This window comes from Cavia porcellus, unplaced genomic scaffold (assembly GCF_034190915.1).
Source record: "Cavia porcellus strain 051 isolate PalLab524CR breed Dunkin Hartley unplaced genomic scaffold, mCavPor4.1 scaffold_7, whole genome shotgun sequence".
NCBI classification, from domain to species: Eukaryota; Metazoa; Chordata; class Mammalia; order Rodentia; family Caviidae; genus Cavia; species Cavia porcellus.
In genome coordinates, this window is record NW_026947490.1 from 46039729 (window position 1) to 46059675 (window position 19947).

Below are 19947 nucleotides of genomic sequence, written 5' to 3' on the forward strand. Positions count from 1 at the left end.
GGTGTTACAAAGAAAAAATATTATTTTTATGAAAAACGCATTAAAAACTCTAAGCAGTATTTTGTTATAGTTTTCTTGGGTATAAAACCTAAAGAAAGCCAATTTGATAAAAGATTGGCCTCTTAGCAGGCTCCTTCTACTCTGGTCATTGTCATTCCATCACTGGGAGGAGTGCCACAAAGCAGAAACAAGCGGTGGTGAGAAGTAAGGAGCAATCATACCTTACTTCTTTGACTCATTTCTTTAACTGTAAAATCAGGATTATAATTCCAAAAGGTATGCAAAGATCATGTGTAATAGCTGGAGAAAATATCCTACTTAACAAATTATAATCCATTAAGAGATTAAAGACATGAAAAATGATACATAGTCAAAGGATGACTACCTAGCAGGTCAGGGGAGACAGCTGTGGAAGAATCATTTTTCTGATGAAAGCACAGTTAGAGAAGTCACCTTATTGATGGAACTAAGCAGAGTTAAGATGTCATTCTTTTTCATGGTGACTTCTCGCGGGCTACGGGCCTGGAAATCATATAAAGCCAGAACTCTCACTTCTTGAGCAGCATCCCCCACTGGTGCAGCCTGTTGTTGCTGAAAAACAAAATCAAACAAAAAGCAGATGAAAATTACCCACTGGAAATAGTTCCGCAAGGATCCTGCCCATGGTGGGCAGCCCTAGAGCCTCTGGAGAGGGAGAAGCCTCTGAGGGAACCTCTATCATGGCTGACAGAGGAAAATAAATTAGAAACACAAGCTTCAGTATCTCATGATTTCTCTCATACACAAAACACAGAATATAAATAAAAAACAAATAAAAGATAAGAAGGGAGAACGGTTTCAAATGAGAAGAGGATCAAGAGATGGAAGGTGAAGGGAAAGGAAAGAAATGGGATAAAAAATATTTGAAAGATAATGGAAAAGAATTTCTGCAAAGAGGTGGGGGATCAAAAATTGGAAAAAACAGGGAGGGACAGGAGGAGTGAGGAGAAAAGGGATCATCAGGATGTGTCATGTAGATCAACTCCCTATGGTAAGTGTAATCACTACATACTGCAAATATGGACAAATAAATAAATAAATATCTACAGGCCAAAAATAAAAAGTGGTGACAATAAGTGGTTTTCAGTGGTACTGATGTACTGTCACATGTATCATGGGTACTGGCAGTTAGGAGATATGAACACAGAGTGAACAAGCAAATATGCAGTTTGCCAGAAATGTTAAATGCTCTAAGCCAGTCTACTTGAGGTGCCAGGAGTAATGTTTCTCTAAGAAGGTCGGAAGAGATTATACATATCAGAATTTCAGAAAACTGTTACAGTGAAAGGTTCGCTGTGGTCCCTACCTTCCCATTCCCCTGGGCCTCTACTAATATTCTTCCATCCTGGCTGGTTTTTAAGTTGTTCTTGCAAAGAACTGTGTACCTCATATGGTATTTTAGGGATCGATAATCTACAGCAAAGCCTAAGGGTAAGCCCTAAAAATTTTAAAACTGAGAACATAAACTATATTAATAACATCTTTTGTCTCACTTTTAATAATCAACCTTCTGTCCAAGGGAGAGTTTTCTCTGAGTTTTATTTTCTGCAAATATCCTATCTCTGGATGAATGAGCAAACCATAACCCTTTTTTCCTTAAGCAATCACCCACACTACTTTTTAGATTGGCACTGAAGATAGACCTTACCTTATACATCCTTAGATTTAACATCTTTCAATCACTGCTTTCTTTCCAATATGTAAAACATAAGTCTGCCTGTTTTCCTATCTACCCACTGTGGATAGCCTGTCAAAGGATGCAGAGTCGTAGCCAGGAGCACTATAAATGCATGTTGGCTTGACATACTGAGCCTATATTTTCTCTTTAGTTCACATTACATAAATTCTGTCCTTCTCTTTAGAAAGAATCCTTGAATGTAAGATCTCATCTCTTTTTTCTTTTCCCTTTACGTACAGTAAACAATTTTATATGATTCATTTGATTCCAGTTTCATCACTCTTAATAACACTCCCTTCTACGCTGTGGTCTAGATGACTCCACATTCTAAAGAACTTAATTTCCAATTTCCCAAATATACTTGCTTGTTTTATGCTTCACATGCATCATGGACTAGAAAAAGTTTTCCTTTGCATCCACACAGAAGGACTTAAGCAAAAAAGAACTCAAGACAAAATCATTTCTCTTAGTTATGGAATATTTTGTTTTCCAACATTATTACTTCAAGGAAACAGAAGATTCCTTCTATGGTAATTTTTTGTTATTGTTCAAACATGTATTATATACACTAACTGTTTAAATTTCTGGTTCCTGAATTAAGTGCAATTTTCATGCAAGTCAAAATTATTTTTAATCATGCCTGCATATGGTAGACAATTCATAAGCGTTAGTAAGCATTAAAAGACTAAACAATGAAGGAAGAAAATAAAAAGATTAAAAAGAAACCAGAATACAGGAAGAAAGGGAAAGAGACTGAGAAGGAAGGAGGGGAGACAAGATATAAAAGAACAAAGAGAAAACCCAAAACAGACATCAATGTTAATGATAATGTTAACAGAATGTTTCTTTTGAATTAAATCTCTGTTGACGCGATAAAGATGTTGTAGTTCCTGACTAAAAGATTATAAATCTTAGTATTTTCCCAGCAACGATTATCTGGCTTTCAAGAAGTAACAATTAGTCAATAAAGAAAATTCCTTTTCTTCTGTGGCAAAGAATGGAATTCCTGTCACTGTTAGATCCTTATTACCTGGCAGGCTTCTGCTTGATCCTTTAACGCCCTCATACTGTCTCCAAACACATTGAGATCCGTCAGGAAGGCCTCATGCTTCTTGAGAAGAGCCTGCATTTATGGATAAGAAGGTAATCAGAAAAAATGCAGCAGGAATAACCAACACACCAGCTGGATGCTTCAACCACTATTATTTTGGTTTATACTGATTGTCTTAATTCTGCTGAAAGCTACTTTCCTTACATTTTTTTCTTTAATCCTATAATTGCAACATTCTCAAAATTCAAGTTAATAAACAAACAACATTTCAATATACCTGCTGAAGTCTAGATTAGCTCAAATTTGAACACATTTAACCAATACACATCATACCTAAAAGAAGATCCTATTGGTAATGTTACATTGTAGGATAAATATTAACATAACTTTAAATGAACAAACCCATTACTTCTAGTGCCTAAAGTTTCTAAAATACTGTACATAGTACCCATATGACAATGAACAGAATAAAGAAATGGATATAAAATGTAATTGTGATATTTGAGGTTCTCCTTGCCCCAACATATCTATCTGGTAATATGTCCATTAAAATTTAAAATGTCTATATATTAAAATGATGGCTGCTTTATGAAAGTCCACATTTACTCTGAGAAGTCCAGAATGGGATGCAGATAACCATGGATTTTGGTCATGCCTTTTGGGTTTAGATTCTAGAGAATAAAGGTATTTTTTGGTATTAAAAATGCAGTACACTTTTGGGACTCCCTGTTAACTCTGAGCATATTCCAGAAGATGAAAGCCAGGGGCAATCACTGTAGAATCCCTAAATAACCCGGAGGAAGATGTAGCTATCTCATAATCTGCACAAATTTCAATAATTTAGAAGCTTTTGGTGCGTATTCACTAGAAATAGTACATCACCCCAGCTGCTTCTTCATCAGCCCCATAGTTAGTGTTGTCCACAATTGGCTCCTTCTCTCGAATCCATGATTCTGCTTCATGCAGGTCAGCCAGGTACTGCTGGAAATTGACATTAGCCTCAAGGTTATCTTGCCGCCTCTTAGCTCGAGCACAGAGAGACGCCATGTTCTTGTTCAGACTCTCGACCCTTGAGGCTATGTCCTCTGCAGCAAAATGTCCTGTACCATAGATGAAAAACAAATGAGTTGTATAGAAATAACTTGACCATCTCGACCTTTTGTTTTTCCAGGACAGCTAAAGGGGGTGTGCTTCTACCAACAGCCATCACTCCCCCACTTCCCTTCCCTTTACCCGCCCCCCCCAAGGTCTCCTGAGGATAGACTGGGATACCTTGCCCCAGTGGCCTCCTACAACTCCTAAGGTTACTTCTCAGCTACCCTGAAAAATGTAACTTGCTTGACATCCAGTTCCTGCCAATTCCGTTGCTGATGCCACTTCTATGAGGAGTATCTGGGAAACTGCCTCTAATGAAGTAGATATCAAGGATGGATCTGGGCTCAGGATTAGCATCCCTAAAACCCCAAACCCCAATAAGCTGTAACTGACATGGTAGCTCTCTTTCAGACTCCTTCAAAGTGGAAGTGGTCTGAGTTTAAGTTCTCCAGTTTACAGAGACAGGATGGTGGTCGTACTGCTGTTTTTCCTGATACACCCCAAAACTGTAGCAAGGAGAGATGCAGCTCTCTATGTTCCTACACCAGCTTCAGGAGGTGTCCACCCTCACTGCAGTAGATGAGTCTGCCTCTTCTGTTGCTTAAAAAGTAAGGAGCAAAAAAACACCAAGAATTGCTATTCCTGAAGAGCTCCAGAAACAGACAGCAAATACTAGTAGCCAACAGAGATCAATGGAGATAAGTAGCAGATACCAGGAGTTGCTATGGGCTTGCACAATTAGTGTTGACCATAGTGATCGGCAACAGAGATCAATGGAACCCTGCTAAGTGGGGTTATGGATAGCCCTCTAAGGTTAGCTCAGCTACTATGGAGCTCACAAGGGGTGACCTAGAGCTCAGAATTAAGACACTAAGGATCCACAATTACAAGAATTCTGTTCCCTAGAGGGCTGAGGACCATTGTAACTCTGGATTGTACGCTATTAGCAGAGTTATATTTTCTTCAGTTTGTGATTTTTATTAAAATTGAGCAAACGAACTGTTTACTAACTGGAAAGAAGTTGAATATGATCCTCATTAATGCCCTGTAGGATATATATATATATATATATATATATATATATATATATTTTTTTTTTTTTGTAACCTGGGAAAAGAAAGGGAACTCTTGGAATGGTGTTACATTTAGCTAAAGTCACAATTTGCTTTCATTTTTGAAAGAAAAAAAACTTTGGTGCATTTTAGGTACACATAATGATCACATTCATCATAGGAATTTTGTACTTGTACATGATATAAAGAGATTCTTTTTTTCCTATTCCCCTACTCTCTCTTCAACTCTTTTTCCCCTCTTCATTTACAAAAGTTTTGTAACATTCTCTCTCTCTCTGTCTGTCTTTCTCTCTCTTTCTTTCTGTTTTTACTTCTGCCAGCCTTCCTTCTCCTCAACTCTCCCTTGTTCCCCTTCCCATTTGAACATTTTCTTAACTTCTCTGAGAATTAGAATTTTCTACCTGAGAACAAACAGCAACAGGTGTTAATGTGGGGCAAACGAGTATATGTGATGGTGCGTGGGTTAGTGTAGTCTAAGAAATGCAGACCAGAAAATGAGACTAGTGTGGCTTATGCTCAGGTATCAAAGGCATGTATTCTCTAGAATAAATCATAAAATCGGTAGATTTCTGATATTTAGAAATTTATTAAAATAATTGATATTCCATCCTAAACAGCTAGATAAGAGGACAGACACTAAGATATAATTGACTTCAGAAAAGTAAAAAGTAGGAATGACATAAGTAATATCTTATAATCGCTATAGGGCATGTCCTGCACAGTTTTTGGATGCAGTGCTAGAAGTGTTAACTCAAAAAGTATGCAGTCTTCTCAACTCAAGCTTTGAGCTGAGGAGACAAAGATCAGAGCTTGAGAAACACAAGACAACTAGAATTTGGGAGGTGAGGTACTAAATGGGAGGGTGCCACACTGATGGAGAGTCAAGAGCTACACCCAAAAATCCCCTGGGATATCTGATTCATTACTCATACCTAAGGAAACTCATAGATGATGAGGAAAGGACACCTTGAGGACAATGGCCAGGGAATTCTCGGGCTCACAATAAACTGGAAATCATTAAAACACTCACACAAAAAGTTAGAGGGATACTGTAACACATGAAGCAGCGTCTTTGGAAAGGTCATATCTTAGGATTTTGACAGTCTCTAAATCATTCCCATAATAAACTCAGCTCTGGAAGTACCATGACTGAGTAGAACCAAGAATTTCAAAGATTGCCATGCCAAAAAAATAAAGAAACCACCTTCAGGGGCTGGAAAGAGAAACAAGAGGCCAATCCATCCCTCCCATGAGTCATCTGGGACAGAGAAAGGTGATTTGAATCATACATTCCATACCTTCCTCTACCATTGCGTTTCCCCTGTCTGTTATCACTCTGATGCGTGGCTCATGGTTGGCAATGTCTGCCAGGATGACTTGATGCCTGTTCAGAAGTTTCTTGGCTACAACCAAGTCCTTGCCTACAGAGAAAGAATTTCAAGATTTGAGATTATTTTAAGGGATAGAAGTAGCTTACAAAAGTGTTTCATCTGTTGCCTAACATTAATATTAGTCAGTGAGTAAGACTACTGTGAATTTCTCAAGCATCTAAAATCTCCAGTTCTTTGTGCCTGCCTTACCCTGCCTATTTTCTAACCATGCTTTTCCTCACTTCCATTGAAACCTTCTTTCCCCATATTTGCCATTCAAAGTACCTTTCAAGGAATTCTCTGTTTTTCTAATAAAAGGCATTGAAATTACTTGTATTTACTACAAGATTTTCTGCAAAGTTTCTACAGACTAGCCCCTTATTCTTACTGTACAGTCCTACAAATAGTCCCCAATAAATGGGCACAGTACTGCACTATATTGATTACCACTTTCTTTGGGTTACTTCAATATAAGTGTCCTGGTGTTGACATTTGCAAACTAATAGTTTCCAAAGATTAAACAATAGTATTATATCTGCTACTTCCTCTTTGTGATAGCTCATATAGTTATAAATGGGACGGCTAATAAGTTAGATGAGAATACTTAGTGTGAATACACTTGGGGAGGAACCATGGCTGTTCAATTAAGAAGTCTCACAATAATTTAGGTTTCAAGAAAAGCAGAAAAAATTAAACCCTAGATATTCTAAGAAACAACAAATTCATACCATTGTTCATATTCAGTTTTAAGAGATGAATTTGTTGGCAAGATTAAAACTATATAAAAATGTATAGCTGTCTGGACAAATTTTCATGCATATTCTGGAGAAAAGTTGGGAGTGAACTTTTAACTCCCTTCACTGCTCAAGCACCGATCTCTCAAACATTTATCTGCAGACTTTGATCTTCTCCTTGTGGATCAGCCCACTCAGACTGCACTGACCAAGCTGGGTGGAAGCCGCTGAGGGTTCAGTCTCTTGGATCCAGGCCTCCTCATCCTCTGAGTCTCTGCATATCTGCTGCAGACGGAGTAAATCAATGAGCTTCTTCTTCCGGGTAGCCAGTGGCTCCTTTAGAGCTTCAAACCGGGACAGCAAGGACTCCTGCTTTGCTCGCATGTCTGCAGAATCAGGATGGCTTATTTCTTCAAAATGAGCAACTGTGTCTTTTAGGGTGTCCACTTGATCCTGATGGAAAAACAGAAATTGTGTCAGGAAATACTATCATTTAGTAGAAAGAGCCTGGAATTTTGGGGGATGTAAGGTGGTAATATTGGCACCACTGCCTGCTATCATGCTGGGGTAGCAAATTAGAGAAATAGAGCGGGTGACGTTGTTATACAACGCTCACATCATCAAGGTAAGAACTTTTCTATTAAAAAACAAAAGCTGTAGAATGACTTTCAGAAAGGACAAAATGCTCCAAGGAAATCAGAGGCAGACCAGAACGACTGTGTATGTTGTAGGTGTTGATAAACTATAGACCCAAGGAAGACAGTGAGAGGTTTTTTCCACCTGTGTTAACATATTCTTTTTCTCTTGAATGAAGTATACTTGCAAGTGAAAACCAAACCTTCTGAAGGTTAAGTTTGTTGTGTAAAAATAACAAAGACTACAAGACAAAATGTGCTGCTACATAAACAAAAGTTAGAATCTTAGAGAGATGCAGTGACATTTCCTTAGCCACAGGACAGCTGTCCCCATTTGGGTCATGTCTGAAATAGGAGAGGCACTGAAATAGGGTGTTGATCTTGCCATAAATACAAAATTCTAATGCTATTCTTTATTAAAATAGATAAGAAAGGAATTCCAGCTTTATTAGTGAGATCAGCAATACATATAGTCTAGTGAAAACATAGTAACCAGCACTACTGTTTTTCCATTTTTTTTTTTTTTGGTTTGCTTGTTTGTTTTTGAGGAGGAGGATATCATTCATAAAGAAAGTCTTCAAGAAATAGAGGAAGATCAGCTATTAGTTTTATTTTTCTATCCTGTCATCCAGTATTCAAAGTATAAATAATTTGAGCTCTGCCTCTTCACTTTGAAACAAAAACATTAGCCATCGATGATTCTTAAATCCTACACTCATTTCTATATAAGAATTAAAGGCTACTGAAAAAACTGAAATTAAGATCTCCCACTAGCTAAGTTTCGTCATTTCTTAGGACCTGGACAACATCCAAAGAGAGCAATTTTCAAACATCGACATCACTATGTACTCACAGTGTACTCTTTGAAAACCCCTAATGCCATGCAAGATGCCCCAGGATAGGTAGAGAGGAGATTTGGCATTTATTTTTGGATTCTAACCAATCAAAATTTGATTTTGGGAAAGATTGTCCATTTATTTTGTTCTTAGTTTACCACTAATATAATAAAGACATTAGAATAAAATTACTAAATATATTTTTCAACTTTAGTATTCCACATCTATAATTTACTTTGCCAGTGGCATTTCTTAGCCTCTACGATTCGTTGGAAAAGCAATTCCTGGTGATAAGCCACTCTAAGTTTCCCAGTGGGGTTGCATACACTTATCTTAAGTATTAAAAAGCAAAAACTTTTTGTAAAGAAAGTGAAAAGAAACAAACCCTCTTCTCTCTTGAAACTCGATTTCAAAGTAACTCTATGTAGATTTCAAAGTCATTTGTATGATTACCCAATCTCTAGCTTTTTACTTTATTTAAAACCTCACTGAGCCATTTTTAAAGCTACATAGCAGAGTTTTAATTTTATGCTTTCTAAAATACCCTGTCTTTCCTATTTAATTTAGAGTAACCAAAGATCAGACATTTTAAATAATGTATTCTAAAAGTGAAGATCTAGAAATAGCAGAATCAAATTTTAAAAACCCAACTTCCTTAAGATAGGAAATCAAGACACCTGAAAGTGGATTTCATTGAAATCTTCTCAAACTTTCCACATCCATGCTATGGATACTTGCTGAATATGTTTATTTTAAATAGAAGTCTGGAGGAATATTTGGAGCAATAATCCAGAAACTAGCAACTCAGAAATCTGTATCATATTCCTGGCCCCATAGTCAATTTTCCACATGACACAAAAAATCACTTTATATCTATGAATTTAATTTTCTAACTAAAAAGTTTTGATGGCATAGACTAAAGTTTCAGACTTTGAATACTAGAATCAAAATGGGAAAAATGTCATTCAATATGCTTGCTTTATAGATGGTGATATTTAAACAACTGGAAGTGAAATAATCTCTCAAAGATCACACAACTAGTAAGTGTTTGACTGTCTATCAAACAACTGGAAAGAGGAGTAATGGAAAAAAGGTAGACATGACCAAAGTATGTTATATGCATGTAAAAATATGCTAAAATGAAATCTAGCATTTTATATAATATGCAATAATAAAAATTGTTTTAAAAATCTGGGTTTCTGGAGGTGAGAGCAGTATTTTTGTTTAGAAGAGTCAATAAAGTCTCACACCAAGAATTCTAAGGAAAGTCTAGAAAGAATAGAAAGTGGGAGGAAGAAGCTGACATTTAATTCCTTCCTGTCTTGTTTTCTTAACAGTGCCTCCTATTCTGGAAGTCCTCATAGTGTATAGCCAATTGCCTACAGTTGACCAAAGAATTAACACCAGACCTGACGAGCAGTGACAGCCGACTCTAGGAGACCATGTTTCCTGAGTAGATTCTGCACATCAGCCAGGCCTCTGCCATAGTCCTCAGAGGTGACCTGACTCTTCACCTCATCCAGCCAGCGCCTCAGGTCTTCTGCACTATTTTCAAATAGTAGCTGCTGATTTGCTTCATGCAACTGGGTCCCTGGGGAAACACGTTAGGTGTAAGACAGATACACTTTCCTTCAGTTTAAGGGAAGTAGAATCTTTTGATATTTGGAAGAGAAGATAACTGCCTCCTTGTCTTCATACACAAGAAGTCATTTTAAATTTGGAAATTTTTGATGGGTTTGACTTTAAATATTTCAATATTCTCAAAAAATGAAAGCAGTAAATTATATTCCCTGATGAAATACAGTTTTGATTTTATTTTTAAAGTTGTGTTAAATACTTTCACATGTCATTTGTTACTCTACTCAGATCTTCCTTTATAAAGGATTCAACTCAAACATCATATCTTCCAGGTGAAGCATAGAATGTTGGGTTGATTCAATCTAAAATTTGAAGTTTCTTTGACCTTCATTCTCCTCTTTATTAGTTCCTATTCATCACAAACCACGGCCAAGAGTTTTCTTTTCCATGAAGTATCTTGATTATTTATACTAGATTAGGCTAAATTATTTATTCTATGAACTTACAGCAATTATTTGTATTATTTCTGCAAAGCAATAACTTCATCTACTGATGGTGGGAAATATCAATGACACTGTTACGATTATGGTAGATTCACCCACCCCCCAAAACCACAAAAATTAGAGTAACAACCAAAGTTATCAAGATAACGTCTCTTCTATAACCAAAGCAGAGTCACGTCTACACAAGATATTTCCAACAAGAAGGGTACTAACAGAAAAACTAATCATTCATGCAAATTTTCAAAAAGTCTTTTTCAAAGTTAAAAGAGAAGTAAAATATAAGTAAAGGAGAGGTAGAATCATACAAGCATACAAAAATATTTTATATGAGTGAATAAGGCAACAAAGTGAATAAAGTTACCAAAGTCTGTAACAAGGTCTCACTAGCTACACGTGGTGGGCTGTAATCCCAGCACTCTGAAAGACTGAGGCAAAAAGATTCCAAGTTTGAGCCAAGTTGAACTATTTGCTGTGCCTCAAAATATGAAATTAAAAAGTGACTGACAATATAGCTCAGTGCAAAGGCCCTGGGTTCAATCTTCAGGACAAAAAACATATATGAAGAGAGAAGAGAGGGAGGATAAAACACTATGGCATACCATATTTAATAAAAATATTTTCATATCTGATTTATTGATGCCCATTTTAATGGCTATTTTTATGACTTATTCATAGTAGGTCTATTTTATAGACTAAAGTATGTAAAATCTAATTAATACAATCAAACAATAATATTAATAATAATACACATAGTGGCAGAGAGGCCACAATGAATGGAACAGAAAACGAAATGAAGAAGACAAACTGACAACTAATGACAGAAGAAGAGCTCAACAGAAATGAGGCAGAGAAGGTTGAACGGTAGGAACAGCTATTTTGGAGAAAACAAGACATCATAATAGCAAGTGCTGATTTAATATCATCTTGTTTTGAAGTCCCATTGGCTTTTGTTCTTCTGTCTACATTGGTTTTAACATGTTGTATCTTATTGGATTTTATTATATGTGATGATATAAACAAAAACTTTTATAGACAAGGAGATTATACAGAAAGCATTGTTCATTTTCTGTTAGTTGATTCTAAATACCCTGTAATACTGTCAGTCTCTTGAATGGTTTTACATTGTCTTGATATGTTTGATGCTATAGTATACGAAGTTATACTCAAAGATTTCAAGGAAAGAGACACTATGGTAACTACTTTTATGTCGGGATATCTTGTGGGGAAACACTATTTTGCTTAAATGGTTATGTTTTGACCTGCACTATTTTATTGTTAAGCCCTCTTTTATCTCAATCTCCTTATTTTATTATTTACTTTTTTATTTTTATTTTTTTAATTAAGGGAAAAATAAATAAAAAATAGCAGGATATATTATAGTAACCCACTTTGATTTCCTATTAACTTCAATGACACCCATTCTGGTTAACTATCATCTTCTTATGAAGTCCTGTAATGTCTCCAATGTTTTGGTTTTATTGGTTTTGTTCTTTACTGTTTTGTTCAATTTTGTTATAACTGATGATATAGGCAATTCTTTTTAAGATAGCAAGAGGCAGCATGGTAAACATTGTTGATCACCTTGTATTTTGTTTTTACATTATCTATTATGTCCATCCTTTTGATTTGACTGACTCTGTTCTGTTATGTCACATTTGGCTTTACTCTCTTTTAAAATAAAGTGATAAGAACTGTGGGAGTAGTAAAATCCAAAATGTGTAATTGTCCTTGTATAAAACAGAGGAAAAGAAAGTGCTCTAAAGGATATAACTGCATGTATACTTAAGTGTATAAGATAGATAACCATATTACTGAGTTTTTGTTGGATCATTGATCAGAACTGTGTGCAGTCTCACTGTTTGAAAGTCCACTTTATATGCTTTAATTTTGTAACTTGAACAACTATTTCTAAGATGAAAATATGTAATCTATTAACTAGTGATTTCCTACTGTTTATTTTTTTCTGAAATTCTGTATAACTTGTACTCTTTTTATGTTTTTTCTTTTTATCCTTAAATAAATTTAAAAAAAAATAATAATATACATGATCTGTGGATATTTATTCTATAAAAGAAAAATTGAATAGTGAAGAAAACAAAAAGCAGTTTCTGCATGAAGAAAAGTTGTGTTGCTGTATTGAGTGATAATTTAGGTTGGATTTTAAAGCCCTGGTCAGCAGAAGAAAACAAATGGCAGCATCCCTTCCTACATGGTTCATCAGGTAAATTGGCAATGGTAAAATGTAGGCGGTATGTTTGAAAATTAGGAGTTAGTTCATCATCAAAACTTTTGGATCTAACCTTTTTGTTCTGTGGCCTCGATCAACTCCTTCCAGAGTCTCACAACCTCACTGACACGGGCCGTCACCTCCTCAGAAGCATAGTGGCCATCATCCACCATCTCCTGACCAGCTTTTTCAAGGTTATGGAGCATGATCTTATTGGATTCCAATTCCTTTTCAAACTCTTCCTGCTTCAGAACCCGACTTTTCAAGTTCTGTGTATCCTAAGATGACAAACAAAAATAATTTTAAAAAAAAATTTTATTTAAAGAGAAAAAGAAAAAAAAAACAGGAAAGGGTACAAGTAATACATAATTTCAAAAAAATGAACAATAAGAAATCACTAGTTAATAGATTACATATTGTCATCTTAGAAATAGTTGTTCAAATTATAAAATTAAAGCACACAAAGTGGATGGTCAAACAGTGAGACTACAAACAGTTATGTTCAATGGAAACCAAATAATTAAGCCAAGAATGAAGGACAGGCAAAGTTTTTGGGGACAAAGGATTACTTTCACTATAAATCTAGTTGTACTAAGAAGATACAAAGAAGTAGAATTTTGGGGGCTGGGGATTTAGCTCAGCGGCATAAGCACCTGCCTTGCAAGCAGGCGATCGTGAGTTCGATCCCTGGTACTGATAAACAAAACAAACAAACAAAAAAAGTAGAAGTTTTTCCAAATGCTTGGAAAACTCATATGACTAATGCCTTCTACATATATTAAAGAGTGACGAGTCACTCCTGCATTTATTTGTATCCAATCTCAATGTGGTTTGGGGATCATTTTGAATATAACAACCCATGTTATCACCAACAGTCAATCACAGCTATCATGAGAGTTGAAGATTATTTTGCATTCTTTTCTTTGTACACAAGTTGTCCATGGGTCAGAAACGTAACTGCTGTACAGAATGCAAACACATGCTGCCTAGTTTCACAGAATGGATTGAACAGCTTGCTTCTACCACTGCTTACACAATGTGGTTTCTGCCTGGGGCCAGCTAAAGTGTCAGCCAAAATAAACTCCTCCTTTGAGTTCTGAATGTCAGGTTATTTTGTCCCATCAACAGGAAATGAAGACCCTCCTGATGAGTACTGTGGGACCTGGAACTATGCCTACCTTGTAATCTTCATCATCTGCCAACTTTTTTTTCTTGTTGATCCAGTTTTTTAGGTAGTCTGAGTCTTGATACAGACGTTGCAAAAACAAGGAATCTGACAGTAGTTTCCGTCTAATGGCAGCCTTTTCACGTAGAGCATCTCGCCTATTCAAAAGCTGCAAAACCAGGAGAAAACTTACTGTCAGCAGAACCAAACATGGATACATGAGACTCACTGCCCACCCTGGCTGATGTTCCCAACATTCTCCCTGATCTCAGTGCATAAACAGGAAGGTAGAGGCTCTGGTTGACGTACCCCGTCCCGGATAGCAGCAATGTTGTCTGAATCATAATGACCTTTATCAATCAGTCTGGTGGCAGTCTCATTTAAGGTCTAAAACAAAACAAAATAACAACCACAATAAGAACAACAAAAAACAAATAGAGTAGTATTCCCTCCAGTGACAACTGAGTAAGTTCACCTAGCTGTTTAAAGATAAAGCATACCAATAAAGAAAATGACAAATTTCAGCGTGAAAGATTTAGGTCCCAGTTATGATTTCTTTATCAACTGCTCCTAAAAGTATAGGCCATACACATGTCACTTATTTCTCTGTGTCACAATATTTTTCAATCCATTTACATGTCACTATAAGATAAATACTTTATTCTTAAATCTTTTAAGAGGAAGCAGTATCAATGACACCCATATGCAGTGGTCACTTTATCCAGCATATCTCTCTTATTTGTGTATCACATAGGTGGAAAGATGGATAAACAGACAGACAAATAGATAGATAGACAGACAGACAGGTAGGGCTATACATTTATATCTCTGAGGGACATGAATCAGAAATTAGAGAAATGTGGTTTTACTCAAATTCATTCATAAATTTCCCAAATTGTGACAGCTCAGAATGGATTGATTGAAATAGAAAGAAAATCTAAAATAAATAACAGTACAAAATAATCACGCTCTTAGTATTTACCAATCAGAACCACCAGATTAAGCTATGGCTTAATAAGGGAACACATTATGCACTGCATTCCTGGACTTTGTCATTTCTGATACTGGTGATGGTGTGTATGCATGTGTGTGTGTGTGTGTGTGTGTGTGTGTGTGTGCGCGCGCGCGCGCACGTACGCATGTGTGTATTTAAAGTTGACATCATCTTAAGAGGCAGACAAAGACACATGGAGGATTCCTCAAATTTCTTTGAATCCTGCCTATATGTTGTTCAGTTTTCTAGGAAGTTATAACTCAAGTAGACAGTAAACAAATCTTAATAGCATTAAATGAGAACACAAAGATGAAGACATTATAAAGGAATGAATACCATAAAGGAAAAAATAGATATTACTTAGATATCTAGACATTATGAGATAAAACTATATTAAGATGATACTAGAAAGGAAAAGTCAAAAATAGATAACAAATAGATTTGTTAATAATTATTTATAAATTATAAAGCCTATAACTTTATTTGTATTTTGGAAAAAACACATGCTAGAACTCCTTAAAAGAAGCAATATCTTACCACCTTGAAAAAGTTTACTAAGATGCTTTGGAGAAAAAAGAAATGTATTGATAAAAATGGTTATGTTTATTATTCCATATGTCTTATTCTAAAGATCAATATTTATTAAGTTTTGGTTTTCAAAACATTTAGGTCTATAAAATTAAGTCAGAGAAATTCTAAAATCTGCAAGGAAACATTACCACCAAAAAAACACGGATAGAACTTTATCAAGGATATTTCTCATGCTATAGTATTTATTCTACTTACAGATGTATAAGATTAAGTAATATATACAAACAGGAAGCATATGCCCCAACCCACTGGATCCTATTTCTTACTATGATCTTCTCTTCCTGGGCAGTAAAGGCATCCTCGAAGTCATCATGCTTCTGAAGTAAGGCTTCTACAGCCCCCACTGAGTTCCCCAAGTCCTCGTTTTCCAGGAAAGCCTGTCAAAGATGAAAAGATATCCAGATGTCTCTGCTGGTAAGAAACACTTATTTTAGAATAGCACCGAGACAAGAACTAAAGATTGTAGGCAAGAGAGCTGTGGGGCAAGGAGGAATTAGCTTACATTAAGATACTATACAGAAATTAACTTCAAACAACACAATCTTCACACCTCCTTGGCAGTGTTCTAGCACGATTTTCTCTCCTATATTTTAAATCTATCTGCATGAAAGCAGTATTGAGTTCTCAAAACTGCCTCCAGAGAATCACACACCTTCTCCAGGAAATCTCTGATTAATCCTGCCTGACTCATCACATTGTTTTTCTTTCTTACTCTTTACCAATTTAACATCCAGTTGCCTCATATTCAGTTGAGATATAATCCTATTGCTATGTATTTTGATAATCTCTCAGTGCCTTTTTGCCCATGAGACAATTATAGGAGCCTTACAGAGCAGGTTATCTTCTTTGTGTAATGAATCGTTCCCCAACTCCTGGAGACTTTAGCTAAGGTCTGGTTGGGAAGGTAAATGAGGGATGGGAGAAGAGATCTCTAAACTCTGGCTGGATGCCTCTGTTACCTCCTGTCTACTCATCCAGCTGTCCACTTGCTCACGGTCTCGGCAGAAGAGGTGAAAGTCCAGGCACTGCTGGTATTGCTGCTGACGCTCCTTCCACAGTTCCCGCAGGGTGGCCCAGTTGTTGGTAAGTGTTGTCATCTTTGGAAAGATGACACTTAATTAATTTATTGGACCCTATTCTTACTGAGCATTTAATAAAGTCAAAGCCTTTGAAGAATAGGAAAATTAATAGGAATAATGCTTGGGGCTGGGGATTTAGCTCAGCGGCATAAGCGCCTGCCTTGCAAGCAGTTGTGAGTTCGATCCCTGGTACCGATAAAAATGAAAAAGACCAAAAAAAAAAAATAGGAATAATGCTTTTCTTTTATTGTTCCGATATCTAAGCAAATAGTTTTAGTATAGCAAATCGCAATCCATGAAACAGACATAGCATACTTTGTATATGTGAAAAGGAAGATACAGAGTAATTTGGATGAGAAGAACCAGGAATAAAAATGTAGGAAACTACAAAAAGTTTCATATTAAACAGAAATTTAAAGAAAGAAATATCAGGGTTGTAGGAGAACATACTACCATGAGCAAATTTGTATTTTGGGGATACCAAGTAATTGTTAGATTTTATAGTATATTTCAGAGGGGAAAAAATGAAATGTCTTAAAAAGGATAGATATTTCATTAGGGTCAATTTCTTGGAGCGTTTAAAATGTCAGACTAAGAAGTTAGAACTTTATTATGAAAAAAAAATAACTATCAAGGAAAGAGGGGAAAAAAAGTATTCTTACACACACCAAAAGAGTCCTGTATTTGAACAAGACTTTGCCCAAGAAATTCAAGCATATTATAACTGTTTCAGTTAATGCTATCAAAAAAGCAATGCAAATTCTCAGAATCCTGGAATAATAATAATAGCTAATTTTTCAGAAATGAATTTTTTGACAAAAAGAAAATCCATATTATAATGTTGTCACAGAATACTTGAGAAGCTAACATTATGGTCTTGGCAACTTCACCTATTGCACTAAGTTGAAGGCTGTGTTTGGAATCTAGTGAGATGAAAAACAGATAAAAATCTCTATGTGATTATCATTCCTAAGAGTGCCTGAATGCCGTGAATAGTGCAAAATCTCTCTGTGTCTAGGGGTGAAGGTAGGGCTCCTGTGATCCAGGAGCTTGGAATTACCTCACTTAGTAGAAGTTCAAAGTTTAAAGTTTAAGAAACATAGACTCAGAAAGATAAACCAGGTTAATAGTGTTATAGGAGGAAAGAAGAACAGATAAAGGTAGGTATCAGGCATGAGTCATGCATTGTACTAAACACTATGAGAAACTCAAAGATTATTCTTAATAAGGCAGAGTCCATTGAATTTACCATCTGAAGATAAGCATGGATACGCATCAGAATAGCATACACAGCAAAATGGCATGGGCATTTCAAATTAGGTGGAAGTCAGAGAGTTAGAGACATAAAGCTCAAAGGTGACCAAGCACTTGTTTTAGATCCCTCAGTTTAGCTAAAGCCTATATGAACAGAAGCAGTATGAAAATGGGATTCACAGCAGTGGTAGATTTAAATTGTTTCCATCCACTTGCTGTTCTAAGAGGATGATTAAATGAATACTAAATATTTAGCACAAATATCTCAAGCCCTGTTTAATTAGATTACCTTTTCCTGAATTTCATCAGAAGCTTCATGCTTGCTCTCCAGTAGCTCCCGACCAATCTCATCAGCGGATTGAAATCGGTCCTCATAAGAGTCAATCTCATGCTATGACCGACAGGAAAAAAAAAAAATATTTCAAATACAGCAAGCAATCTGGCATTCTGGGCACATCTCCCCCTTGCTCCTACCCTTCTTTCTTCTCCTCCTGAAAAGGCCTTCGTTTACTACCTTGTGCTGCTGATGCCTGTCCAGTAGGGCTTCTCCACCAGCCACATCCTCTGGCAGCTTATCAGCATTGATCAGAGCTGTCTTTTCATTCATCCAGCCTGAGAGCTCATCATAGTCTGATAAGAACCGATAGTACCTGTGGAAATGTAGAGGCAAAAGACAGAAGAGAAAATGTGCTTCGAAAGGAATTTGAACAAAGAATTAGAAGGGAGCTGACCTAAGATATACGAGGTCCTCCATGCATTAATCTGAACACTTGCCTTCTCCCTATGTACTCCCTGTTACTAAACAGTCAGATTTGTTTTCTCAGTGTAGGCCACAAGTCTTCTACACCAGGGTGTACATCCCAGGGTAGGCACATGTGTCATTGTGTGACACTCTTCTCTTTATGGATGTTAAATCCCTACAAGTCCTTGTCTACTAAAAGATATTCGAAAGAAGTAAAATATTCACAATGCAAACAACAAATACATACATGTTATGCAAGTAACAGAAAGCACCTTGTAGAAAGAGTAGCAAAAATTAGCATTACAATTCTTATATATTTTCACGCTATGTATCTATTAATAAAACACGAGAACTTTTAAAACTGCTTTCCTATACAAAATAAATGTTTGCTACTTGATTTTAATTGTAATAATAAGATAAATACTATCTTTTGCTGAATTGGCTACTAGTCACAGAATTAACTAAAATGATACTTGGCTATCACAAATTTTGTAAGCTTTTAACCTACAGTCAGGAGATAATTCTACAGTTATTTTAATATTACTCCTTTAAAAAATATTTTAGCTCCTTAGCCAGTGCCAGAAGTTTTCCCACTTTATAGGATACTTTATAATATCCTAGAAATGATAAAACAGGGGGATATGAATGAGCAGAACTTGGAAGCAGAGTCTTACATTGATTTAAAATTTTCCCTCAGAAAATTAAAACTTCGTTTTCTTCTACTGATGAAGCAGGAGAGTCAAGCTCCTTTCTGTACATTACCCCTTGCACGTGTGTCATTGTGTGTTCTGCATTTGACAGCATGTGCAGGCTCTGTAGAGGCAGAAAGAATAATAGCAGGGAGAAATTTCCTACCCATATGCAGCCTGCAGCTTTGCATATCTGGCAGTAGCCAAAGCACGAATGTGCTCCCAGCTGGAGATCAAGTCTTCTTTCATTTCTTCGATCTGACTTTCATCAGGATGTGAGATCATCAACTTGTCTGCTTTGGAACACAGCTCCTTTACCTTTGGAAGGGAACAAAAACTTAATGGAAAAAACCCAAGCACTCTGATTCCTGGCAAAGTTCAAATAAAAGCAATAATATGACTAATAATTTAGAAATACATTTGACATATTTTATTACTCTATTAATCCATTATATCAATAAAAGTTTATTGAGTACATTTTATTTGTCATGGTGTTCAATAATTATATCTATTTGCTCATTTTATATTATTCATTAAATAATATATTAAAGTAGAAACTATATTCTTCCTATTCAGCTATTATTAGAAGTAAGGTCTTGACCTAATTCTGTCCC

General features: G+C 36.0%; 1 protein-coding gene across 1 annotated transcript in view; it reads right to left on the bottom strand.

Annotated features, from left to right (window-relative positions):
- Positions 1-19947, bottom strand: part of Spta1 (spectrin alpha, erythrocytic 1) — a 72610-nt gene that overhangs the window by 40643 nt on the left and 12020 nt on the right. Inside the window, exons 9-22 of the mRNA XM_063253474.1 lie at positions 19500-19651; positions 18417-18552; positions 18192-18293; positions 16529-16666; positions 15836-15946; positions 14294-14371; positions 13998-14153; positions 12893-13097; positions 9921-10102; positions 7250-7493; positions 6235-6357; positions 3651-3868; positions 2748-2840; positions 454-591 (exon numbers count right to left, since the gene is read on the bottom strand). Of these exons, the coding sequence (XP_063109544.1) occupies positions 454-591; positions 2748-2840; positions 3651-3868; positions 6235-6357; positions 7250-7493; positions 9921-10102; positions 12893-13097; positions 13998-14153; positions 14294-14371; positions 15836-15946; positions 16529-16666; positions 18192-18293; positions 18417-18552; positions 19500-19651 (2076 nt within the window). The remainder of the gene's footprint in view (positions 1-453; positions 592-2747; positions 2841-3650; positions 3869-6234; positions 6358-7249; positions 7494-9920; positions 10103-12892; positions 13098-13997; positions 14154-14293; positions 14372-15835; positions 15947-16528; positions 16667-18191; positions 18294-18416; positions 18553-19499; positions 19652-19947) is intronic.